The sequence below is a fragment of the Ursus arctos genome, unplaced genomic scaffold, assembly GCF_023065955.2.
Source record: "Ursus arctos isolate Adak ecotype North America unplaced genomic scaffold, UrsArc2.0 scaffold_26, whole genome shotgun sequence".
Lineage (NCBI taxonomy): Eukaryota > Metazoa > Chordata > Mammalia > Carnivora > Ursidae > Ursus > Ursus arctos.
Window position 1 is genome coordinate 19,222,622 of NW_026622941.1, and position 27,818 is coordinate 19,250,439.

General features: G+C 35.7%; 2 protein-coding genes, 1 long non-coding RNA gene and 1 pseudogene across 5 annotated transcripts in view; 2 read left to right on the plus strand and 2 right to left on the minus strand.

Moving 5' to 3' along the window:
• Positions 1–27,818, minus strand: part of SLCO1A2 (solute carrier organic anion transporter family member 1A2) — a 99,816-nt gene that overhangs the window by 30,105 nt on the left and 41,893 nt on the right. For 2 of the 3 annotated variants that reach the window (XM_044385196.3, XM_044385198.3), the window contains 7 exons: positions 19,763–19,953; positions 19,299–19,420; positions 13,733–13,874; positions 9,197–9,329; positions 5,427–5,533; positions 3,208–3,354; positions 416–514 (listed from right to left, as the gene is read on the minus strand). In XM_044385196.3, coding sequence (XP_044241131.1) covers positions 416–514; positions 3,208–3,354; positions 5,427–5,533; positions 9,197–9,329; positions 13,733–13,874; positions 19,299–19,358 — 688 coding nt within the window. In that variant the 5' untranslated portion in view covers positions 19,359–19,420; positions 19,763–19,953. Of the gene's footprint in view, positions 1–415; positions 515–3,207; positions 3,355–5,426; positions 5,534–9,196; positions 9,330–13,732; positions 13,875–19,298; positions 19,421–19,529; positions 19,551–19,762; positions 19,954–27,818 lie in introns of all 3 variants that reach the window. The other variant, XM_044385197.3, reaches the window with a different exon arrangement.
• On the plus strand, positions 436–10,702 carry LOC123001214 (uncharacterized). Its single transcript, XR_006409847.2, has 3 exons — positions 436–641; positions 2,141–2,262; positions 10,497–10,702. It is a non-coding gene; the product is annotated as an uncharacterized LOC123001214 (long non-coding RNA).
• On the minus strand, positions 18,356–18,451 carry LOC113258117 (U6 spliceosomal RNA; annotated as a pseudogene).
• IAPP (islet amyloid polypeptide) overlaps positions 20,637–27,818 on the plus strand; it is a 41,310-nt gene continuing 34,128 nt past the window's right edge. Inside the window, exons 1-4 of the mRNA XM_026502315.4 lie at positions 20,637–20,923; positions 22,680–22,761; positions 25,655–25,826; positions 27,021–27,144. The gene's annotated coding sequence lies outside the window, so the exon portion shown is untranslated. The remainder of the gene's footprint in view (positions 20,924–22,679; positions 22,762–25,654; positions 25,827–27,020; positions 27,145–27,818) is intronic.

Below are 27,818 nucleotides of genomic sequence, written 5' to 3' on the forward strand. Positions count from 1 at the left end.
TATTGCCTAGAAATAAATTATTTTGGCTCTCTGTCCTCTCCTGTAGGGAATTTATAAACAGATACTTATTAAATAACTACAAGCTCTATTTAATTACATATAAATGATTATTTGATTAGAAGAAATTCAGACCTACGTTGTCTTTGTATCTCTTGAAAAAAGGACACATGGTTGTGACAAAAGAGAAAGAGCACTGAATTTTGAGTCAGAAGGTCAGCATTTTAACTTGTTTTCCTGTTCACTGGTCTGAAATATTTGAAAAATTATTTAAACTCCTTTACTCCAGTTCGCACACCTGAAGAGAGGAATTAGTCGACTCACCAAGTCGACCCATTAAAGCAAGAACTACCTGTGATAACATAAGTGAAGGTGATTTGTGTATTCTAGACACTATAAATAAATTTTATTGAATTACCTGTGTTCACAGATCCAGTGTCAACATAAACATGTGCACAGAATGACGCTAACAAAAGTCCAATCAAAGGACCAATGATAGCTCCTGTTTCTACAAACCCTAAAAATAAATGAAAACATAAAGTTATAGTATACTTATATACCCACATAAAGAGTCCTAATTCCATGAAAAGTCTGAAGACTGCATTGTTTTGGCCTCAGATATGTTTGCCTTAAACTTTCAATCGGTAAGAAAATTAAGCTTTGTGTACATATAAGTAACAAGTTTGTTTCTGTTAATGTGGAAAAAAAGAACCTCAAAATTTAAAACCACTTTCTCTAGGCCTCCAAATTCTCTTGCGTGATAAATCTCAGGTAAAATCTGCTGTAGCAGCACAGGCTGGGATCATGCTGTTGACACCACAACACAGTGAGAGTCTTTTCCTACTTCCCATAGGCACATTTTTTGGAGGAATTCTAGACCAACACCACGTTCGAGAAATTTCTTGTGGCATGTTCCTCAGAAAACCTTCACTCCCAGATCTCTGACTTGAAACCTCTTCTGGCTATGTCCTCACTGTTATTGATACTTCTCTTCTTTCATCATGATCTCCTTTCTTATCCTTCACATTCTTGTCTTTCATTTTCATCAGTCCCCTCTGCCCTCACAACTTCTTACTCATCTAGAATTTCATCATCAGTGAGCTCATGGCTTATCTACAATTCAGAATTGAGGCTGAGCCATCCCTGCTGCTGAAAACCCAGACATGAACTTCTTCAACTTGTTCCTCCTTACTTCAAAAGATGTCTTCTGCCTTCTCCATGGTTCCATAGGCTAGCCCCCCACCACCGCCCAATACACAGACCTGACTTCTTGACCTCAACCCCTTCTATCTTCTCTGAGGTCTTGCTCAACTAAACATGACTTTTTTTTTTGTGCTGGTTCAGTCTCCCTTATTCACTGATTACAATAGCTCCCATCCACCCTTCTTTTTTTCCTTTCACTACACTTTCCATTTACATCCTCACCACTTCCTGAATCTGCTCAAATCCTTCCACATTCTTCTCAAAATCCTTGCAGGTTGCACCAGTGTCCTTTTTGCCGCTTATTTGGTGTCCTTTTCTGGGCTCCATTCTCTTAACTCTTTATGTTATTTGACATTGCAGGCTAGCTCCTCTTTTGACATTTCCTCTTAATACTTTCACAAAATTATACATTTATTGTTTACTTTTTCCCTTGTGACTACTCCTTTGATTTTTCTTCTTCCTATTCTGCTCAATAACTAAAAGTGTTCCCTAGTGTTTTATCCTAGGATTTCTCACTAAATATGCCTTCCCATGGCAAAGTCCTTTCTCTCTCTCAATTTCAGTTATTTTCTCCATATAAGTGATTCCCAAAATTCATTTCTAGCTTTTATGTTCTCTCCTAAACTTCAGAGCCATATGTGGAACTATTTTCTTCCATTGTATAGCTTATTGATTTATAGTTATTTAATTACATGCATGTGCACTTTATTTCATTTTTTAAGTCTAATTTTTTTTTCAAATTTAAGTACCCACAGGTATTTATCAGATTTGGTTGATTTATAATTAAGTAGTTATTTATATACTAAACCTTATATGGACTATGTCTTATTCATCTTAGTACATATAGAGATTATTACTATTATTTCCATATATTATACACCTTAGTATTTATTGAATAAAAAATACAGATTATAACAAGGTGTTTGTTAATTTATTGCAGGCAAGCATTTGTATTCTTTTGAGATAAGTATGTGAAGGGATTTGAAAGGACAGAAAAGAAAAACATCGAAAAAGCTTATTGCAAATCAATAAGTCATCAAAAAGGGCCAAAAATTTCTTGGGGTAAGTAAGGATCTCTAAATATTTTGATCTGTCTCAATTATGTGTAGCTCTGTTCTGATCTTCTTTCATCTTCTTTGACATTTGTGGTTCTTAAAATATATGTCTACATTAATAGTGAAATGTCTTTAGACTAAAAGTTACACTTTTGTTAAGTAACAACAGATGGAACAACTAAAGAATACAAATAAGCTATTCATAATAAATTAAGAACATGTAGGAGATTGGAAGACAACATAAGAAAGTAGATCTTATTTTGGTTATTGTGGGAGGTGACATTGATGGATTTTAGAAAAGGAAATTTCAAGAAACATAACCGAAATATGAACCAGATATTTGTCAAGGATCTGAAAAGGCCTGACTAGCTTGGAGAGATTGTGAAGAAACTAAATAGACTGAGTAATAAGTGGAGATACCAGATTTAGTAAAGAAAGAGCCAGTATGTTTTATAGACATGGTAGAGAAGCCATGATTAAGACAATATTTGAGAAAAAATATACTGCAAGAATGTGTATAAAAAATTGAAAGAAAAATGCTAGTGATAATATGACCAATGAAGATGTTATAATAATCTACAGATGAAGTAATGAGGATCCACACAAAAATAGAGATAATGAAAATAGTGAGAAAGATTTTGAATATAAGAGACATTTTAAAGAAAACATTGGTAAATCACTTAACAGACTTGATATAAAGTGGTGCCAAAGAATTGGACGAGTCAAAGAAAACTCCAGGGGCACTACATGAGTGGTATTTTTAATAGCAAAAAGCAGAGTTAGAAAAGTAGCTTATTTGAAGTTAGCTCAATTCAGTAAACTTTTATTGATGGCCAGCTGTGCCAAAGTACTCTGCTTGTCATTCTGGAAATCACTGAGTCCAAATAACTGACATCCACCCTTAAGGAAATTTCTTTTCTGAAAAGAGGCTAAGGCAGATTTTCAAACTCACCAATATATAAAGGAGAATTTTCAGATTTGGCAAAATCTTCTATGTAGGAAATACCCAAAGGCATGATGGGAGTTTCACCAATTCCACGTATGATATTTCCTACTAGTACATACATCCACATTAATGATTTAACTTCTTTCACGCACTCTGTATTAAAAGAAAAAAAAAGATATTGTATTAGTGTTTTGGTAGTAAAGTATCAGTAACACTTAATTTTAGATTTTTGGTGAACATTTCACAGTTCTTATGTGACATGGCATCTTGTCAATGATTTATATTACTATGTCAACAATGTATCATTGGACCATCCCATTTGCATTTTCTGACAGAGTCTGTAGGTATGGCCAAATATAAGTGGTATGCTGGAGCCAGTTCCTACTGAGTTGGGATAGATGAGTAGTATACACATCTCTTTTCAATTTAGTATTTAATGGTAACACATTGGTAATTTGATGACAGTATTTACACCACAGAAATTGACAAACACTAAAAGCCAGAACTTTTTTCCCTCCAGAGAGACAGTTTACCAGCAACTACTGAACCCAGTTAGCTGCTCTGAGAACTACCCCACTTCTGTACTAACATAGGGAAGAGAAAAAAAAATGAACACAAATATCTCTCCCTAGAATTGATACTGTAAGATTTAAATCAGAATCTCATTGAAGTTTGAATTCTCAACAGCTCTCATTACTTTATAGAAACTAAAAATATTTATCTGGGTAGTAATCACATTTTCTCCATAGAACCTACGCACACTGTAACCACCAAATAATTTTTAACAGAGAAACCACCCCAATCCTTGGAGCAGCACTGACTAGTAGAATAACAAAGAGTAGGCCAAAAGGAATCGAAAGGGAGAAAGATAGACAGTTGTCTGAAAACAGCCAATTCTGTTCTAAGCTAATATAGCTATCAAGCCAGGAGGACAGTCTGTTGGGTCATGTTTTCAGGAAAGAGAATGACAACTTATTTTTGTCTCCTATAATCTGCCCAGGTACCCACAGATGTGAGGCTCCTGAGCACAGCTGGGCCTGGAAATATCTTGTGAGGTTTATCTCTCAGTCGTTCCCAGTCCAGAAAATCATAATGCCAATTTTTGGGTATTCATGTGTTTTTTTTATGGTGAGCACAGTGATTTGTGTCTAGAGATGATAGGCAAATTCTAGGCCTACTTCAGGACAAAATTTAACATGTCAGGTGATCAAAGAATTAATGCACTTTTCTGGAGATTCACTAGACTGGGAAGGTTTTGATTTATCTACTACAATGCAGATTTAAAAAAAATAGAAAATAGGTCAGTCTTTGGCAAAAGTCAGCTTAGGAAGAGAATATAGGCCACCATTGATGTCACTGGGTATTTTTTTTTGTTTGTTTCTTTCCCCAGGGAGTTGCTTTGGCTTAGAGTTTCTGAGGCAGCTATTCTTACACTCCTTGAAACTGTTTAGTTTCCTCTGATTCCATGCCAGCAGTGAAATTCCCAGCCTTGGGAACCAATGTAACTCCCACTGATATGAATCCAGCATAATGAATGTCCCCATCAGAGCAACAGAAGTTCTAGTCTGAGGTAAATCAATGGGTTACCTCCAGACTAAGCATCACCAGAAGACTATATAGATCCCTTAAAACAGGAAGGAGCAGAAGCTGGCATGTTGGGGCCTGGGACTGCAGGAAGCCAGAAAAAGCACCACTATTGTGTCAGACTATAAATTAGTATCTCTGGAAAAGAGGAAGAAGTAGGGCAGAAAGAGAAGTTCCTAGTTCAGCAGAAAGAGAATAGAGTAAATCAGAGTTATAGAATACTTGCCTGCTTTCTCTGCTATAAAAGATCAGTGTTATAACACAAATCTTTTTGTTTCTATTTCTATTACTCATTTACAAATCATCAGCATAAATCCATCTTTCTAAGATGTCTTCCTCTGTGGAATTAGCTCTAAGTGGTCCTTGGGTGGATATCTTTGACTTAGTTTTAAATAACCATTTCAAATAATAGATAAGGTATTCTTATTAAGTATATTGAAATATAAGAGGAATAACATTTAAATTATGAGCCATTTCTATTTCCCTCCATGATCTCCTCCAAAATCTCTGAAAAAAATAAAATTTCTTTTGTTCATTGACCTTACTCTCTTAACCAAACTTAATAACATTCAGATCCCCTCAACAGAAAGTGTTCAGTTACAAATTCACTGAACAGAATACAATACAATGAGGTAGACAACCTGATGGATCTTCTGTTGGTCTGAAAATCTGGGTTCCATTTTCCACACACAAGAAACTGTTTGAGGACAAATTGCCTGAAACTGAAACTGTAGATTCATATTCATATCTGTATGAACACAGGGAAAACATGGTGATGTTATGGAGCCAATGAAGACAATGTGAACATTGTGAAGATTATTAACTCGTGCTTCACTTAAGACACAGAATCCAAATCCAGGAAATATTTCTTTTAATTTTGCCAACAAGTTATCATAAATTTATATCATCAAAAAGAAGTTGCCACTCACTGTCAATGCATAATCCCTTGACAGCTAGCTTTCAATTATCTGTATGTGGATGATCTACCTTTTAAACCATCTGACATCAACTTTCAGTGGTTTCTTAGGTGATCATTTCCTGGAAATAATTACTGTGGGATAAGGAACAAAAACCAAGAAAAATAATAGACTCAACAAAGCATAATTAAAGGCTTTGGGGGGGAAACAACACAACAAAACAAGTCTCCCACTTTCTGAGAAGCCAAACAATAATTCCTTCACATGTTTATTAATGCCCTCAGAGAAACAAACATGTACCCATCATAATGAGAAACCTGAGGAGAACCTCAAACACTGTGGCGGCACAATGTAATGACTTTTCCTCTTCTCATGAGAACAGAAGTGTTAATAAACTATGACCATTTATCTTAGGCAAATTACCACAAGATCCACATGCCCTTTCTCAGAATGAAAATTACATGCTACAACAATGGAAGAAAATATGTCCAGCTCTATTTGTTAGAAATTGCACTGGGCTGGTGTCTATATTTCTATCAGATAAGAGAAAGCCAAAGAAAATTTGCCTTTCTGAGTTTCAAATGAGCTAAAGAGTGTTATGCTTGGATGTCACCAATAGTCCTAATTACTGTGTTATAGAACATAATAAAAAGGGTTAAAATACCTTCCCCTTAGAATAACTGCCCAGGCATACACATATAACTTGGTTGTGAATCATTGACAAAAGCTTCTGTCTCCACACCCATGATCCCATGGGACATGGAAGCTTCAGACTAAATAAATAAATAAATAAATAAATAAATAAATAAAATTAAATAATACCTTTAGCAGAATATAAAAAGAAATGAAAATAATAGCTGAATATTACTTGCCTTTGTCTTGGATAGGATGGGAGAGGATAGGATAAGACAGGAAAGGAAACAAAAGAACAGTAGAAATTCTTTGCCTTGAAAACTCTGATCCCTTTAGAAATATCTGAAAGTTAAATTATTTTTTCATTTAAATTACCTACTCAAACCCAATAATTCATTCCATGTCTATTCATTCCCCAAACATCAGCAAATGGTAGTAAATGGATTTTAAAATAGGAAAGGACAAGACATAATGCCAAGCAGATAAAGAGAAGGGAAGATTTGACAAGAAGAGAGGTTTAATAGGATTTTGAAAATGGAAAAGCAGATAAGTGAATGATCACTGAATTCATAGATATGAGAAGCACAACCCTGAGTAAGTGACTATAGGAGAGCAACTAAACACATGCTACACAAACCTGGAGAGCTTCAGGCAAGAAACAAGATACTTCTAAAGTGAGAGTATGCATGGTCCCAAAAGAGGATTGTTTAAAGTTTGTATAAGGAGCAGTTGAGCCCTTATAGACATCCTCTGCCATTGCAACTGAATATGGCCTTTGTCTCTAGAGACTAAATAGACACTAAGGACAGGGAAGCCATACTAAAAACTGCAGATATTAGGTTAAAAAAATCTACATACTGAAAAATGAGATGCCCACTCCCATGTGCTGGTAGCCAAGCTTCCATCTGCCAGAAAATGGATTGGAGAATCACTGCCTAAGATAACTCACAGTCTATGGGCAGTTCCAAGCCACCTAAAAATAGCCAGACCCTGTACAATCACTCTACAAGGAAGTCTTCCATTAATTAAGCCTTACACACATACACAGAACTTCCAGTTAGCTTGTTGTTGTTATTCCTCTCTCTTAAATATGAATAGATAACCAAGAACCACCAGATATATGGGGAAAGCCTATAACATTTAAGATAGAGACAAAAACAAATAAAAACTGTACACTCAGAGGAAACAGAGACAATGAAGAGAGATAAAGAAAATTTAGATGGAAAAAGACATTGCATTCTGAAAGAAGAACAAAATGTTCCTTAAAAGATACATTCAGAGAACAAAGGAGTCCTTGGAAATTAAAAATGTGATGCAAAAGTTAGAAATTCATTCAGAGCTTTGGAAGATAAAGGTGTCTCCCAAAAAGTAACAAAAAGACAAGGATATAGAAAATTGGAGAAAAAAGATGAGAAATATATAGACTTAATCCCGGATGTATAGAATTCAAACAGTAGAAGTTCTAGAAAGAGAAAATGGGGAAGTGGTGTATCATTAACACATAACTTCTCCAAATTATCTTATACCAAGATAATTATCATGAATCTAGACTCTGGAGCTTGAAAGAAAATCCAAATAGCTCCCAGAGAAAAGAAACAGGTCACAGGGATTAGAGTGGCATAAGATTCTCAATAGTAACACTGGAAGCTAGAAAACATTGGAACGACGTCTTCAAAATCCATAGGAAAATATTTCCAATCTAGAATTTTATATCAGCCAGGCTATCTAATCAGATGTGAGAGTAGAAGAGAATATTTTCAGACATCCACGGTCTTCAAATTTCTACTTCCCTTACACACTTTTTCAGAAACCTATTGATTTGTGTTTTCCATAGAAAGGAGTGAGAGTAAAAAGGGAAGCAGAAGATATGATATCCGGGATATAAGTTAACAGAATGGAGTAAAAAGGAAAAGCAAATTCCCAAGGGCAACGATAAGGGAAAATTTCAAGGAAGGAGCCATGCACCAAGCCTAGGGAGATTCCAATTCAGATTGTAGACAGAGAATTGATGGTGACATAGAGGTATCTCTAAGACAAAAATGAAACCTTGTGATATGTATGAGCATTTTGAGATGTTGCCCTATCAGTGGAGAGTTTAGTGATAATTAGTAAGAGATAAAAGAAAATGACTCAAATAAAAAGGTAACAATTATTAAATCCAAGGAAAACAACAATGATTTAAGAAAGGAATAACGGCATGGTTCAACAGTGAAAGATACATAGTCATACACATGGAAATAGTGAATATAATTTTATAGCAGAAGATCAATATACATTATATAACACAAAAGTGTTAACAACTAAAAGGATGAACATTTACTTAGAACCAAGGAGGCAAATAGCAGAAGAAAGAACTAAAAGAGTTGCAAGTAGCTACTCCTGGAAAGCAGTAATATGGACAATGTTGAAGGGGCAGGGGAAAACTCTTTTATCAATATAATTTTATTTTTACAAGTTGGTGCACGCATTACTTTGGTAAAAATTAAAATAAAAATCAACCTTCAGACTGGCATCTTAGTGACCTACATACAAGTCAACAGAACCTCATTGTAATTAGAAGTGTCTAAATAATTCCTGGAAAAGAAAAAACCCACATTTCACCAGGTCCTAAAAATCTTTTCATCAGACTCCACTCCATAAAACCCCAAATCTCTGTTTCATAGATGGACAAAATGTGACTCTGTAAGTGAGGCAAGGCAGCCCAGAGCAAACGGACTGGTGGAATGGAATCTGCATCTTTCAGCTCCCATTGCGGTACCCTGTGCTTTTAGGAAGTATTGCTCCTAGAAAGGGAATTTCAAGTTTCATTCCATACAGTCAAAAGTTGAACTTAAAAAGTCATCAGAGACTGGAATACTTACCGGTCCATGAGGAAATGAGGTAGAGATTGTAAGAAACACCCCAGGCCCATAACCACACATCCAACACCAATCAGTATAGGTCTATGTAATTTGGTTCCAAAATAACTCACAAATATAATCAACAAAAGATTTCCTAGGAAAAAATTGAGATGAAAAAATGAATATTTCAGTAAGTATGAACAATAGCTTAGCTTCATCCAATCATTCACTATCTGGCATTTATTATATAAAAACTATCTCAAATACCAGGACTGGTGCTAGGAATGCATGAAGCAATAAATAAGACACAACTCCTGCCTTGAAGAAGGACTCTGTTACACAATGTCGGCAAATACATAAACAGATCTCTGTGGGACACCAACATTTAAAGAGGGCAGAAGAAGAGAAGCCAGTGGAAAGGATGGGGCAATGGTTCTGAGAGATGTTAAAGATTCTGTGTGTGATTATGTAGCTTAGAAAAATTGGATGCCAAATTCACCTCTGGCCTTTCCCTCTATGTCTGCTCCATGCTTGAAAAGAGAAGCCAAAGTCAAATTCAGATAGATATATGTTTTAACTCATTATTTAAATATAACTAAATATTGGTCAATATAACCAGCCAGAGATCTATGTTTATTTTTACTTCTCTCCTTAGAAGTATAAAATAGTAGTTCCTCACTTCACCAACTGGGTCTTGCTATGGGAAGTAAATTCAATGAAAAGTTTATCCATGTCTTAGGATGAAGTTTAAGGATAAAGAAACTAATTGGGGAGGCTCCATTCCAATGGACAAGCCCTTGATAAGAATGGCGTAAAGGGTTGAAAGAAACAAACACATGAGGAAGTTTTCATATGATACATTTTAAATTCAGTAATCAATATTTTCCCTGATCCTACTCTACATAAGGAAAACCTCTGTGATGAGCTTGAGAATTATAAAAATGTAAAAAACTCTTCCTCAAGTTGTTAATAATTTTCCAAGTAGTAGTGTATCTTTTGTATGACCTTTTTTAAATTTTTAAATTTAAAATTTTTTTTATAATTTTTATTTTGTTATATTAGTCACCATACAGTACATCCCCAGTTTTTGATGCAATGTTCCATGATTATTTGCGTATAACACCCAGTGCACCATGCAATATGTGCCCTTCTTAATACCCATCACCAGCCTATCCCAATCCCTCATCCCCTCCCCTCTGAAGCATTCAGTTTGTTTCCCAGAGTCCACAGTCTCTCATGGAAGGCGGGGTTAAACAGAAGGGGGAATGAACCAGTAGTGTATATTCTGAAGACTTTTCTTTCCATATCTACTTCTCTCTAGTCTGCCTTCTAAGGAGAAGAGATGTCAGCACCTACAGTGTTTCATATGGATGGTGACCCCACCAAGTGCCACCACACTGTCCTCCCTAGGTTCCTAAAATCCCCATCATCAAAGCCATTCACGCTGAAGGTATTATTTCTGGAAAGCCACCGTTCAAAATCCATATTCATTTTTGAAATGAGAAGAAAGGAAGAGCCTTCTCTCCACGTAAGGGTGAGCTTTTCTAGCTACCTTTCTCTGTTGGTAAAATAATCACTATGAGAGGGAATAGAAATGGATAACATTTTATCAAGGGTATGGAGAACACTGTCTATAAAAATTACTGAGGAAAGGTAAGCAAATGAATGCATTTCTTGGCATCTGTAAATTACCTCTCCTTGTCACTTCACCGATTATTTCAGATCTTCATTATTCTTCTCAAGCCACCTATCACTACTCACTTTCCATAGTTAATACTTTCTACTTTGTCAAGAAATTTGGGTCAGTCATATTTCCCACCTCATGGCTTTACCACCTTCCTTCAGTTTCAGTGGTTGTGGTGCCCATCTGACCATCCAAGGTCTAACACCCTATTTGGGCACCCCCATTCTCTCCAGCAACTTACTTCAAGAATTAAAATCTCTCTCACACATTTTAAGTGTCTCCCTCTCTGCTGTGTTTTAATTACAGATACTCTCTAGTTTCTCTACAAGCTAATAGTCACCTGTAGTCACAGATTCCATTTCTTCCCCTCCTATTCTTTCCCAAAGTCACTGCTCTCTTTCTGTCTTCTAGCGTCTCTATCTACTCTTCAGCTAAAAGTGTCCTCACCAAGAACATCAATTATCACATCATAAAACCCAGGGAATAGTTTTCTATACTTGTTTAACTGGATATGTCTATGCTTTTGAGACTGCTGACAAATTTTTCTTTTGGAAACTTCCCTCCCTTGGTATCTATCATAACATTCTCTCCTGCTTCCCCTCTTAATTCTCTGACTATTCCTTCTCTTAACCCTTTTGTGGGTTCCTTTCTTCCACCTGCTCCTTAAGTATTGGTGCACCTCAGAGATCCACCTTTGTCCATAGTACTTATCTACCTGTACCCTCTCCCTAAATAGCCTCATCTGTTCTTTAGTTTTAACAACTGTTTATTCAGTAATCAGTAGCTCTAGCCCAAATAGTTCCTCCAATGCTTCTAGCTCATAAAACTGCCATGGTGACATCATTACTCAAAGGCCTCACTGCTAATACCACAAATAATTTGCCTAAACAGAACTCATCATCATCCCCATTGCCACCACCACAATCTTGTCCCCCTTCTCCTATTCTCTGTCTCAGCACCTGTATCCACTCCACTGCCCAAGCTGTAACCTGGGGATTCCTGCTTTTCTCATTTGCCACAGCCAATCTGTCACTAAGTTCTCAGGAACTTAACCCCTAAATATTTTGTAGGTCACCCTCTTCTCTGTATTTCTACTAGTATGATCCTAACTCAGACCCAGATATGTCTCTCCTGTGCTTTTGTGTTGGCCTGCTAGGATCCTCTCTGGTTGGCTGGCCACCTTCAAACGTATCTCTAACATAGCCACAAGCATGGCCCTGCTTAAAAGCAAATCTGACCTTTGTTTTAAATAGGTGCTCTTATTCTTAATAAGCAGTGTATAAACAAACCTCCAAGGAGTCCACAGATAGAAATCAGGGGTTCCATGAACTTGAGTGAGAACAAATGTTACATACTTATTTTCACTAAATTTTAATTAAAATTAATATTAGCATTTTCTTTGGTAGTGAGAGTAGATACAAACTGTGGTATCATTAACAGTACTTACGATTTTGTCACAGATTGTCACTAATAGAAATTATAGATATTTGCATATGATATTACAGTTGTTGTAAACACCTCAAAATATTAACCCTACTTATTACTTAAAAAATTAGTGTAGAAATTATATTTAGTATATTGGTAAGCACAAATATTACGATATGACAAGTTGTTTTAATATTTTGATGACTTTATTCAAATAAAATGGGGTTTCCTTTTACTTTTATAATTTTTATTTTATGCAAGTTTCATAGCAAGCACACAAGGCTAACCATAGTTCATTTCTCACCCCTGCCCATTTCTCCAGACTCATATCTTAATAATTCCCACATAAGCTTTGTGAGTCAATAATATTGGGCTGAATGTTACTCCCTATACAAATTACTATGCTACCTCACCCTTTTGCTTCTTCTGTTGGAATTCTCTTCACACTCATCCCTGCTTCCTCACTTAGAAAACATTTTACTCATCCTTCAACACCTTCCCTAATTAAGGCTGTGTCCCTGATGCCACCAAACTTACTACCTTCAATTAAAATTATTATTGTACATTGATGCCCTCCATTAGATTGTGAGCTGAGTCCAGGCAGGACTGTATAGTTATTTCTAACTCCATCACCAGGATCCAGCACACAAGTGGTGCAGAGTTGGGTCTGGGGGGAGGGGTGGCTAAACACTAGGAGACAAGACCAAGCATCACCCGTTTCAGTTTTGCCTCTCCTCAATCCTGATTTTTCTTCCAGGTATTAAGTATATTAAAGGTAACTTTCACCTTGGAGGAAGTAGAAGCTACTTTAAAACTGTGAAAGAATGGCATTCATTTTTCTATGCAGCTTTGTTTACAGGAGAAATCTTTCTCTTCCTCAGTCTTCCCATTTCTTCACATCTTCCCAGTCCTCCACAAAAATCAGACAGTAAGAATTGATTTTATTCTTTTCTAGAGTCTATTTCTGAAATACATTCAGGGAGATGTGAAAACAGTTTCTTTTCCCCTCTGCACTTAGAAAGAAGAATTGTTAACCTCTCAGAAACAGCAAGAGAAGAAAAATACTTGTATTTTCCTTTAGAAAACAGATTCCTTTGTTTTCTATGATATATATCTTTTAAATAGGAAGATAGAGCTTTTAAGAATTATCAAAAGATAGATTAAATATAAAAATTCTAAATACTCTGCTACATAACCAAAAATCAATTAGAATAAAAAGTCTGATGGTGGGATGTGTGGCAACATTTAGGTGTTATTTGGGGGATAATATTTAAATGAATTGTTTCTAAGAATATTCCAAAGTTAACAAGGCTATTCATTCAGTTTGGAAAGCATGTTATTCAGTCAGATCAGATGTCCTAAAACTGCAAATAAGGAGAATAAAATTCTGACTAGCTTTATAGATAAAATAAAATATAAAGAGAAGTAATGTAAAAATAATTCATTACCAATCTCAAAGCTCCCGTTAATAAATCCAACTAGAGATGTAGGGATGTTGAATTGTCTCTCTATTTGTGTGATCATGGAATTCATATAAGATCCAGATAGTGTTTTGGATACAAATGCACATGTTATTGCCAGAAGAAATATCTAGGGAGAAAAGAATATAAGAAAACATAGGAAAATTTTATTTTTGATTACATATTTTTATATTTGCCACCTGTTGACAAAATATCTTCAAACATAAGACTGATGTCTCCAACAAAGTAACCCTTGAATATGCAAGAAAATTTTAATGTGGTCTGTTCTTCTGGTCTTTCATGCAATGTTATCTCTTTGAAAACTCCAAGTGGGACTGATTAGTAATATTGAATTTTGTAGGTAGTTGTAGCCTCATTATTTTATAGGCACATCTTGTATGTACACAGAAGCAGCCATTCTAAATAAGATATAGCTAATAGCTTAAATAGATCTTCAGCACTATAATGCTATCTGTAGTACAAAGAATACATATACGATAATAAAAAAAGGAATGTGGCATTACACAAAGACATTATTTCTGTAGCAAATTTGCGCAGGGTCTCTCCAAAGTAACAGGTAAATTATGCAACATTAGATTGCTGCTCACTCCCAGTTTATGTATTTAAAGCAATGTTTTATGTTATAATATATATACATATTATGTTATAATATACATATATACATATTATATTATATTATATTATATTATATTATATTATATTATATATTAAAGTAATTATAAACCATTGTAAAAATGTTTCTAAACTGACCAGGTATTTGCTATAAGAAATGAATATGAATACAATAAATTTCCATGTATTGAATCACATTCCCTGTATACTGATAGAATTTCAGAGGACAGTCAAGTGGATGTGATCCATAACAAAAATCAAGGACAGCTTAACAAATAGAACCATTGTGATCACCAAAAGCTAATACGGTCTTACTAAAAATGTGGAAAAGTCAAAATTTTGATAGTTTTATTAAATTAAAAAGAAAGAGATTTCAGTAAGAGATTTGGCAAAGGAGTGTTATATACCAGGTAATAGTATAGTTAGGTAGATTAAGCACTACTTCAAAACCAACAAAGTAGTGATGAATATATTTGGGTCGTCCTGAATGGTGGTTTCCAACCCTATGCCACAGGGCTTTTTCCTTGGTCTCACTTAGAGATGTTTCCTGAGGACAATTCCATCCTGGGAGACTATTCAGTCTAATGTCTAGCCAGCATACTCAAATCCCTAAAATCCTCACCGCTCCACCTTCCACATTCTTAATCTTGAACCAGCCCCAACAATTTATATTGCACCTGTACATTCCCTTCAAAATTATTCACAATCTTTTCTATTTCTCAGTCTTCAAACCAGTCAGGTGCTTTTCATGACCAGCAAATGATCTCCGCAACGTCATCATCAAGCTCACCTCCATCTCTGCCCCTCTAATTCCCCTCCTGCCTTTGAACATAGGTGTCCCTTTTCCAGTACAATAAAATCCCTCCACCCATGCTTTTGAATTCATTCTTCCCATTTGAGACATGATTTATCAGTAAATACTCTCTCCTCTATTTTCAACCTCACACCCTTTACTGCCTCTCTCCCCACTAATTCATAAATATATTCAAGATATTTCTGTCTTTAAAAAATATATTTTTCCCCTAACCCCTGATAGTTGCTACTCCAGCTACCATCAGGCTGTTTAGAAGAATAATCTAGGTTTATTGCCTAGACTCTAGCCTTCCATTCACCCTTTAGTTTCCTGCTGTCTGGCCTCTCCTGAAGCTACTCCATAAAAGGTCAAAAACAACTTCTTAGTTTCCAAGTTCAATAAATATTTCTCAGTTCTCAACTAACCTGATGTCCCTGACTCATTTGACCCCACTAATCTCTCTTTTCTTCCTAAAATTCCCTCCCCCCATACATACCTATATGTCTACCTACCTGCTAGACTCTATTCAGTCTTCTCTTTGGCCAACCCCTTCAGGATTTGTCATGTACCTTCTACTCTTTGTGCTATATGTGCTCTCCCTAAGAAATCTCACTTATTCCTGTAGCTTTCCCTATTACCCATATGCTGAAATCTCTCAAATGTACACACAGTTTAGCTGAGACAATTGCCAGCATTCCTTAGTTGCCTCTAGACGTGTCTACACCTACACTCCCTCCATTTGCCACCACCACTAATTTGAAGCTTAGTAAATATCTGTCAAATGAATTAATAAAATGCATAACTAGCATGTGATTTCGCTTCTTAAAACGTTTTAGTGATTTCCCACAAGCAAAAATCTCTACTTTCTTAGATGGCAAATAATGTCTCATCTATATCTCAGTATCATCTCCTGCTGCTTGTCCCTGGACATAATGTTCTACTTACAGTTTCTTAATTCACCATGCCTTTTCACATCTCAGTGCCTTTTACAGGATGGCATTCCACTTGTAAAATTTTTCTAAGGTATATTCTATCTCTATTATCAACTCTATCTACATTTCTATTGTGAAGACTTCCTTGTCTCTTTGCTCCCCAGGCAGCCTTGACTACTCACTCATTACCTACCTGCTGTGTACTGTCTCTGTTATAGCTCTTATCACAATGCACTTTATGTATGTGCCTGGATGCCTATAACCTCCTCCCTCACTATACTGTGAACAATTCAAATGTAGGATCCATATATTATTTACCGTTGTATCTTTGATGTCTACTAAATGCCTAAAGAATAGTAGACACTCTATACAAGTATGCTGAATGAATGACAGAATAAGTATTCGAAAACATCCTGAAGAGGAGGTCAGAACTGAAAGTAGGCTAAATATAAGATGAAATGTAATAGGATTAAATAAATACTCCTAAGCTGAGTTGGTTGTACCAATTCATTTGGAGAAATTTGAATAGAAATTTATGTGAAAGGGGAAAGATTTATACGATCTGAAGAGAAAACAGAAGGGGGAATGAACCATGAGAGACTGTGGACTCCGGAAACAAACTGGGGGCTTCAGAGGGGTGGGGTGTGGGGGAATGGGAAAGTCTGGTGATGGGTATTAAGGAGGGCACATATTGCATGGTGCACTGGGTGCTATAGGCAAATAATGAATCATGGAACATTGCAACAAAAACTGGGCATGTACTGTATGGTGACTAATATAACAAAATGAAAATTATTTTAAAAAAAGAAATTTATGTGAAAAAGACCTGGGAAAATAAAAATATCAAGCTCAGTATGAGTCAAACTGTTACATGGCTGAGAAGATAATATGGCTAGATGTCTAGCTGTTTATTCTTTTATAGTAAATGTCATTTGTAGAAACTGACTCCACACTATAAATCTTTGCAAAACACATGATTGAGAATAAAAAATTATCATATGGATTTATGATTCAGGTTTTATATTTAAAAGTAAGGTATACCAAACAACATATGAATCATATTTGGGAGAAAATTTTATTTTATTTTACATTTTAAGAAAGGAGACTCGATGAATCCTGACCCCAAGTTTCTTTTCTAAAACACCTAGATAGGTTGCCTATATAGTTTGGTTCTACTCACAAAGTGAAAGCAAACAGTGGCTATTCTGACTCATGTCTGATACAAAATAACCTCTATCTTTATGAATCTAGTCCTACTAGCATTTAACAGTAATGCTCAGAGTTTGAAGCAAACTTATTAAGGACAGTCCTCTGATGCGTTCTAAAGAGTTTTGCTTAATATGCGTATTTCTAAGTTCAGAGAAGCAAAAAAAAAAAAAAAATATATATATATATATATATATATATATATATATACACATCTGACTATTAGGCAGTTGGTGCCCAATTTTACCTGATAAACTTGTCCTCTCAATATTTTGCCATAACATGAACATCAATATCTAATCTTGCCAAACTCCAAAGTAAGCAAATATTAAATTAAGAGTACTTATTTATAAATAACAACTGAATTGACTTTTTTTTAATTAAATTAGCCAACATATAGTACATCATTAGTTTCAGATGTAGTGTTCAATAATTCATCAGTCGCATATAACACCCAGTGCTCATCATATCATGTGCCCTCCTTAATGCCTATCACCCAGTTCCCCATCCCCTCACCCACATCCCCTTCAGCAACCCTCAGTTTGTTTCCCAGAGTTAAGAGTCTCTCATGGTTTGTCTCCGTCTCTGATTTCTTCCCATTCAGTTTTCCCTCCCTTCCCTTATGATCCTCTGGACTATTTCTTATATTCCACATATGTGTGAAACCATATGATAATTGTCTTTCTCTGATTGACTTACTTGACTTTTGTACACAAATGCTATTAATTTTTCTTCCAAGATTTTATTTAAATTCCAGTTAGGTAACATATAATGCTATCAATAATAATAGTTAATATTTATTGAATGTTTACAATATTCTAGTCATTTTTCCAAGTTCGCAATATGAAAAAATCCTATGAAATAGGAGTATTGTTGTTAGCTTTTTCAAATAAGAAAGCTGAAGCAGAAAGAGGTTAAAGAACTCATCTAACTTCACATGGCAAGTATGCAGTTGAGCCTAGGGATGAACACAGGGCGCCTGAGCCTAGATCCTTATTTTTTCTTAATAATATTTTTTATTATATTATGTTAGTAACCAAACAGTACGAAAATATGGAACACTTCACGAATTTGCGTGTCATCCTTGCGCTAATCTTCTCTGTATCGTTCCAATTTTAGTATATGTGCTGCCAAAGTAAGCACATAGATCCTATTTTTAACCACTCAGTTTTAGAAGAAGGACATGAGAATTGGGGGACAATTTAAGAGGAATTTTTTAAATAATTAATATGACATTTTAGGCAAAAGTAGTTTTCTAGATCACAATTCTCTATGTCTATGCACGTGTGTAGATTTTCCCTACACGTGTGTGAAGGGAAAACAAACTGATAGGGAGAATATTGGTGGCAGTTTTAGTCTGGAAACCACTTGCAGGCACTAGCTGTAGAATCCAGACAAATTTCCAGATCCCTTGGTTTAAAACAAATTCAAATTTTCTTTGAAGGCAAATGGCTTTGAAGCTATACAAAAAGAATTTGCTTTGAAATAAGCAAGAATGCCAGAAACAGCTAACAAAATGGGCATTATTCTTACAGAGAATGATTGATATGTTGCCAAAGCCTGAAGTAAACATTTGTTTTACTGGGTCATTGTGAAGTAATCATTGCATGCAGATCAACAAAGCATTTCTGCCCAATAAACCGTTTTCTAGGAGAGACCCCCATACTCCTCTGGGTTAGAAACCCCACAAGGGTGAGCATTAAAATGGCCTTTTGATACAAGAATTAAATCCTGCTAACATAGTATGTGCCTGAAAACTTTAAGACCTTATCTTCCATTTAAGTTCCTCAAAACCATTTCTGATTGAATTGCCTGAATCAATAGCCCTATTTAACCCTTAGTTTAAAACCAACCTCAGCAAAGCAAGAAATTATCAATATATCAGGTAATGTGACATTAACATTAAATCACGTCATGTGAGCAACTTTACAAACTCCAGGTTAAAAAAAAAAAGGCACATATACATATATCCACACACACAAGTCCATACCTTCATTTTGGAAAGACATCTTACTCTATGGGTTTCAATTCTTTTCTCAATTTCTGCCATGTTGCTCCTCTGAGTGTTCCAAGGTACTTAGGTTTTAAATCTTGATATTTCTTAGTTCATTCCTTTTAAGAGGACAAAAATCTATTAACTGACAAAATCAGAAATTGTCATTCTTTTGAAGAAAGCACGGAATCTGAGTAGGAATCAGAATCCATTGTATTACAAAAATACCTGAGAAGCTTTGATTCAGATCTGGAAGAAAATAATGACGTTAGAGAAGATTTAGTTGCTAATTTTCCATTGAGAAAGTTACATCAAATAACTTTAGTTACTCTTTAGCGAGATTAAAGAAATTAGAATAATTTGCTATGGTCCCCTTGCAAAATAATAACCACGTGGTTAAAACAAAGCTTTTCATTTCTTTAGCCAAACAAATAGAACCAAACTGAGCTTTTTGGACTTACATGAAAATGCTGCTTTTATGTACACAGAGACTTTGATTTGTGTTTGTGCTAAAAATCTGCTTCAACAAGCCTACCAAGGCTCAAAAATCTCTTTTTGGCCAGGCTCCCTCTTGAAGTTCTTTGCGTTCCAAGACTTCCCTGGAGTCTCAGGAAGGGAAACGTTTTCTGGGGCACTGCTGATTCACGGAAACCTGGGGAGATATGGAATTTTAATCATGGAAATAGCCTCAGTAAAAATAACAAATAATTCTATGATCTGGAAAAGAATCCTACAGTTCCAAGTTAGAATGTGAGATTTAGAAGAAGACCAAACATGTAAGTGGAGATCTATATGCTTACACATATAATAAATACAGATATATGTCTATTTACACTATATATATTATATAGGCACACATTTTTATCTGTATAACAAAAGATGAGTTAAACGCTATTAAATTCTACTAACCTCTTGTCAGAGATTTTGTCTGCTTGTGTCTTCAAACTAGGGCATTATTTTGCACCAAAACCAAAGTGTTTCACTCTGGCAATATTTATTCTAGTAAATCTCCTTCAAGTTGCCAGAATGATACCTTAGTAGTATCCCCAGCATTAATATATTAAAATCCTCTGAACAATATCCATTTAACAAGTGATCCTCAGTGACACTAATTTATAAAACCTAATTACTTTGCCTCCATGCATTTGCTGAATCCTACTTCCCTACACACATTAAGGCAACAGCCACTGAACAATTGTGTATGAGCTTAGTTCTCTTTACTCATCCTCTCACAGACAAAACAAACATTTCTTGAAAGTCTGCTGTGTACCAACCATAGTGCTAAGTGTAGGATTTTGGCAGTGAACAACACAGATAAGCTGTCTTATAAACAAAATAAACCAGTTAGAAAGGTGTAAGCTTCTATGGAAAGTACTTGGACCCGGATCCCAAGGATTTTTATTTGAAAAAAGGTAAAACTTTTTTTTTAAAAGATTTTATTTATTTATTTGACAGAGAGAGACAGCCAGCGAGAGAGGGAACACAAGCAGGGGGAGTGGGAGAGGAAGAAGCAGGCTCCCAGCAGAGGAGCCTGATGTGGGGCTCGATCCCAGAACGCCGGAATCACGCCCTGAGCCGAAGGCAGACGCTTAACGACTGAGCCACCCAGGGGCCGAAAAAAGGTAAAACTTCTAAATAAAACATTGGAATACAACTGAATAGCATAGGACCAAATACAAATTGTTTGGTACATAAGTGGTGAAAACTTCGTAGATCATACATGTAAATAATTAGAGACAGTCTTGGCAAATCTGAATAGCATACAAATGAACTCATGCTGAAATCCCCCCCCCAAAGTGCTAAATCACCTTAATTATAGAGCAAGTATATGGCACTAGTATTGGAAAAAGCGATAGATAGGGTTAATTTTTCAAAAGATGGGAACTGCTAGTCTTTGGTCCTTAATCGTAATGTATCTACTTTTATCAGAAACCTCTCAACTGTCCTCATTTCTTCCTTCTCACGATTTAGAATCCAGTCTTGCTCCTCTCTTTTTTTTTTTTGCCTTCTATTCTCCTTGCCGATATCTGAGCCCAATTATGGTCACCCAATCAAACAATAAGAGAGGGTGAAAACCTATTCCTCTTCCATGTCAAAGTTAGCTTCACTCTTTTTAGTGGCTAAAGTCATGACTATTCTAAATGCCTATTTTTGCTATGCAGTGGCCACAGGACGTGGAAGGTGGGGTTAGTGACACAGAAAATCCCCACAAACAGGAATTCTCATGTCCCATCTCTGCATTGTGATACTATGTACCCATCTTGAGCAGTTTTTATGACCATGCCTCAAAAATTTGTTCAAAATGTGTTTATTGTCTTGAGAGAAGTTTAATAAACAGTTGTTTATAAACAACTGGGGTAAGAGGTAGTGTTTGAAGCTAAGCCCTTGAAAGGAATTAAATGTGATCAGGTTAACACTAAACATTCCCTAAAACATTTTAGCTTTTCAGACACATTTTAAAAATTTTAATGGAGGAAAATAAATAAATGAATGAATGAATGAAGTCTATTCTTTCTTTTAAAAAAATTCATGAAACCCAATAGTTAATGTCACAGTCACTATTGAGTACTCTGGCTCTAAATCAGGGAATGCACGTGTTGTTTCTTCATATCCTTGTGGCCCTGCAAGTGCCAGCCATGTGAACAGACCCCTTTTGTTAGCACAGTGTTGTTTATACAGTGACTTCTGCTCCTGGGACTGCAGTGTCACCAACAAATCCCCATCAATCATTACTGTTAATGAAAACAACTTGCTCAAGTTTTATTAAGTGGAGAAGCATTTTCCTTCTCTAACTCCTTCTTGGCATTCAAATGGGGGCAAGTAATTCTTTAGTATGCATTCTTGCACAAATGTGGTTGAATTTCTTCCATGCCTGCTCATCACAACCCTACTGGCGTTCTTTGTTTTTGTTTTGTTTTTTAGTTGTGGTGAAAGCACATTATAGAATTGTTTAACTAAATGTGTATTTGGGGTCATTGGACCTCTAGAGCTTTTTCATCTTGCATGACTGAAACTTTATAACCATTGAATAGCAATGCTCAGAGTTTTTGGCAACCCTGGGTCGTCAGCCCTTAGTGATATGTCTCAATCACAGAAAAACACAATGTTTTACAAAACAAGTCTTGCTTGTGACTTTTCCCCAGTGTTAAGTATCTAGACAGAGTTTTTTATTACTATAAATCACTGGGGGGAAATGCATATGTTTAATTTTACATTATTCTATACTATTGAATTAATAAAAATAAAGGTTTTCCTTTATCATGGCAAAACTAGTAGTACATATATGAAGAAGACTTAAGAGAACATCCTTCCCCTGGGGAAAAAAAAAAAAGAGAGGGCTGCACCAGCAAAAATCTTACAAAAGTTGTTTATTTTCAGAATCTTCAAATCGCTCCTAGCTCTGCAAGAAAAGCCTGTTGGTGGTATCCAGCTGAAAAAATTTCAGCCAATACCAAATCAGGTAAGTGCCAATAACTCATGTGTAGAAGCAACAATAACTCTTTGTGTGATGCCTTCCAAATTATTTTTCTTCTATTAGTTCATTTTCATCTAAAATAAAAAAATAAGATAATGGATTCTCCAAATCAGCCTTACAAATATAGGTATTATTTTACTTCTTACATTCAGAGGGAGGTACCAGGAATGCATAATTCCAGGCAAAAGTAGAGGAGAAACTTAACTGAATCATAGACTCATACATTGATTACACAAATGGAAAATGGAACACACAAAAAACACAAGCAAAAACCTCCATCAGCAATCCAGCAATAAAAATACCTACCTTGTTACTTTGAATACTGTCTAACTCTGGATAACAGACCAAGATGTGGAAAAGTAAAAGTAAACCTGAAAACTGACTTCTAAATCTTTAGGAGCACTGTTTGTAAATATCATCAGTGTTATATCCCATGCCAAGACATTCTAGAGAATTATTAGATAATTATGAGAATAGCCACTGTTTTCCACACTTGCAATTTTTTTCAAAGATTTATTTATTTTAGAGAGAGAGAGAGAGCACAAGAGCATGAACAGGGGCAGGGGTGGGGGCAGAGGGAGAGACTCTCAAGTGAACTCCCTGCTGACTTACTGAGTTCAGGGCCTGAACCTAGCTTGATCTCATGACCCTGAAATCATGACCCTGAGATCATGACCCTTAGATCATGACCCTTAGATCATGACCCAAGCCAAAACCAAGAGTGGGAGGCTCAACCAACTGAGCCACTCGGGTACCCCTTCCACACTTGCAATTTAAACGCTTTCATTTCTTCAGATTATTATACCAATTCTTTTCTTCCTTTTGCCTGTATAGACCTAATTTTGGATACAAAAACATATTCCTTCATTTAATTCTGGCATATAGATACTGAGTTGCTCCTTTTCCTCACAGAGATAAGATTTTATGTTTGTAAAGCTCCCCAAATACCTGAAAATCCAGTAAAATGTTTCTATTCTTCTGTAACCCATTGATTTATGTATTTGTTCATTCACATTAAAGGAGGCAGCTAGACAGAGTAAAAAGGTCAGAACTTGAAGCCCAGGTAGCAAATTCTAGTTTAGTTGTGAGTCATTTAAACTCTTTGAGCCTTGTTTTCCTTACCTAGGATGTGGGATAGCTACGTGTTTATGCCTACCTTGCAAGATTTTTAATGACGATTGAGTTATAAAATTTACATAATGCTCCTCGTGGGGTTGTTGGAATGAAATAGTTACTCCATAAATGGCAATGGTTATTATTCATTCATTCCCCAAATATTTATGAAGACTCTACTGAATTCCAAGCATAGTAGTTGGTGCTAGAGATACAAAGATGGATAACATATGTGCTTGCTCATAAGCTATTGGGAGGGATAGACAATTAAATGATAATTGTAGCTAGCTAGTGCCATAATGCAGACAATCTGAGCAAAGTAAAGGGAAGAGGCAATTAATGAGAACCTTTTATTTGGATATTCATTTGGAATACCATTTGAGTACAGCACAATAGTTTAAGTACTTGGGCTTTTAAATGAAGCACAGCTAGTTTGAAAGCCTGTTGTTAAACTAGCTGTGGGATTTTGTACAAGTCACCTTAATCTATCCACACAGTGAAGACAGCCTCTATCTTTCATATCAGCCAAGGTCCAGACAGAAAAAAAGAACTCAGGGATACACAGCCCCTGCCAGAGGCACTCCTGCAGAGGGTGGATATATGACCTGGCTTTTCTTCTCTTTACAACCCTGTCAAAAGGTCAGAAATAACAGAAGTCAAACCAGTGAATCACTGAAGTAGTAATTAGTAAAAGTTTACTGTGAACACACCAAAAAAAGAAAGTTTGCAAAACGAGGAACATGGAATGAGGCTCGGGAGTATATTATTATAAAGCATCTCATATAGTAAGAAAACAGACTGTTTCATTTCTGCCGTAGTTGGTCAGAATATTAGAATTTTCTTAAATTATAGTGAACTGGTCAGTTGTTACTTCATATCAACTTTCGGAAAGAGTTTAAGTTTTCCTTACAATTTCCAGAAGCATAAGTAGGAAATGACCCACATCCAGTTAGTCTTGCAAAAATAAGCTAAGTTAAACTTTATTTGTATGAGTAAACTGGTTTTTGTCTGCTCCAGTAATTTCCAAAGCTGATCTTGTTTTGATTCAAACAACTCCAGTCTCACACCAATACCTGCCACTGACAACCTAACAAGCAATCAGATGCAAGAGAGCCTGGGAAATTTAGTTTTCAGAAGTCAGTGTCTTGGGATACAGAGAGGATCAGAGGCTAGGAGGCAGAAAAACAACGAATGCAACCACAATTAGCTGCAGTACAATTAAGATAATATGTAATAAATGTGTAACATGATGCTAGCACACAATCAGCATTCAGTGAAGTGTAGCTATTTGTATTACCAGATAATACACTTTCAATCATTAATGCTCTAAATTCTTAGTAATAGACTCAGGAGAGTTAACTAGTCCCATAATTGGCCAGCTCTTGATATTACATATACAAACATTGCAATCTCTTTGTGATACCCAATAAGATATGAGGCTTTTCACCAAATGAACTGATTTTCAATGGACTCATACATTAGTCAATTCCTTTTACATCATGGAAGTGCAGATGTAGTCACCACATCTTCACATGGCAAGGCATATCCAGCTTTCTTATTCAAGTTATATGTGGGGAAAATGTCCAAAGAGATCTGAGATACATAGTCTGAGTTACCACTAAGTACTTTTTTAGACTGCTTCAACAAGCAAGTTTTTATAGGACATTATAAAGTCAGAAGTAAAACTGTTCCATGGTGGAAGAAGAAAAAGGGAAAATAATAACATTATTATTATTCCTTATTCTTACTATTTCCTTTTATGAAGATAGAATTCCAGTGGCATGACATGCCTTTCCCCTCTGTGTAACCTCACTTACTCGATGTGAGATGGCCGATATGATCCAATGTCTTACTTGGGCAAGCTTATGCAGCTGGTGGTCTACGGTAAGGAAGTGTGCTTGCCGACAGAAGTAAGCCACATTCCCTCATATCAGCTTGTAAGTACCAAAAGTGATATTTTGGACTCTGTGTTACACTTCTCTGTCTTATTTTTCAGTTGACTCACAATTAGGATGAGGGGAAAGCTGGTGTTAATTGATTTATTTATTGGACAGTCTTAAAGGTATTAATTGATTTATTTATTGGACAGTCTTAAAGGCCCTGACATACAAGAAGAGCATCAAAAAGCAGATTTTCCTAAAGGGATATAATCAGATTGGAAAAATGTAAGATCTATTATAATATATACAATGTGGTACAATTTTTTATTAAACTATATATAATTGGAGATAATAATAAAATATAAACATTATATACTACTTTCTATATTGTAGGCACTGTTCTAAAAGCTTTATGGATGTCAATCCATTTGATTCTCATAAAACTCTATGACGTCAATAATGTTATCCCAACTTTAAAGATGTGGAATTAAAGCACAGAGAGGTCAAGTAAATGTGTGCAAGGACACACAGCTTGTAAGTGTTAGAGCCAGGATTGAAATCCATGCAAGTCTGGCCTTAGAGACTTTTTTTTTTAAGATTTTATTTATTTATGAGAGAGAGAGTGTGCGAGAGAGAGAGAGAGAGAGAAAGAGAGAGAAGGAGAAAGAGAGTGCACCAGCAGGAGGGAGGGGTAGAGGGAGAAGCAGACTCCCTGCTGAGCAGGGAGCCCAATGTGGGACTAGATACCAGGACCCTGGGATCATGACCTGAGCTAAAGGCAGATGCTTAACTGACTGAGCCATTCAGGCACCCTGGCCTTAGAGACTATTAACCATTACCCTAACCTTCCTCTCCACCATGGTGTGTGGGGTGTGTGTGTGTGTGTGTGTGTGTGTGTTCACTCTTGTATTCATTTAGATTAAATACTGAAAGACCAAAACCAGAATCTTAAAAGAGGTTATCTCTGGATGGGATTATGGTTGATTTTGTTTTGTTTTTCCTTTGGAAATTTCTGTGCTATTTCCACAAGAATGCTTATACCTTTTTAATTAAAAAAAACATAGAGGAAAAGAATGCCCATCATTGGACTTGATTTTTTTTAATGTAATAAGAACACAGCCCATTTCTAATACACGTTAATGTTGTATTCTTAACTACTTTTATTTTTTTTCTTGTTTCTCTAATTATTTTGCTTTCACCAAGAACTTCTGTGTGTCTCCTTTTTTTCTCCTTTCTCTTTGATTATTTGAGCTTTAATTTAGCTAAACAGCCCAAGGCATGCATAATTTCCCTGACTGGAACCACTGAGAGAGCTGGAAGACACCTGGGGTCACTAGGCCGGACTTCCAACTGGATGTGGTTACAGGCCATAAAGGTATCCATCCTAATCACTACTTTGGGATTCGTAAATAAAACAATTGTTTAAATTATAATAAAGGGAACAGTTGGAGCCCTGAATACATATCAAGCAAGAGGTTCATGGACCGTTGTTAATCACATGATTAAGCGCATGACTGGCCTCTCCTTCAGGTTATCCCTCTGCTGAATTTGTCAGCATTGCAGCTTGGATCACTACGCAATTTTAAATTATCTTTATTCGCAGTCATATGGTGTTTTATTTATACCTCTAATGGGCCACTGAATAAAGACAGGAAGCTTGAAGAGCACAGATGTTAAAATATAACCTAATGAGGAACATTAAAACTAATAATGTTATAGATTTCCCTCAAGATTATCTTCATTGGATCAGTAAGTTTCATTCATCTAATCAAAATTTTTACCTCCTACATTATTTTATGGTCCTATTGTTCCTAAACCAATTTTTGAAGAGGAATAATAGATGGAGAATTGAATCTGGATGGTCTTTTTCATACTCAGAGAAATATAGCAAGTCATAACATAAAAGCCATTCTCTTATTTCCTCCATTTGAAAGAAAATTCAAACATTATGAAACGAAGCTTACTGATTTCTAAAAACTTTTTTAAAACCTTCGAAGTGTAAAAGTTTCTAACATCATAATATCAGCTTTTTAAATTTTAACACCCTTA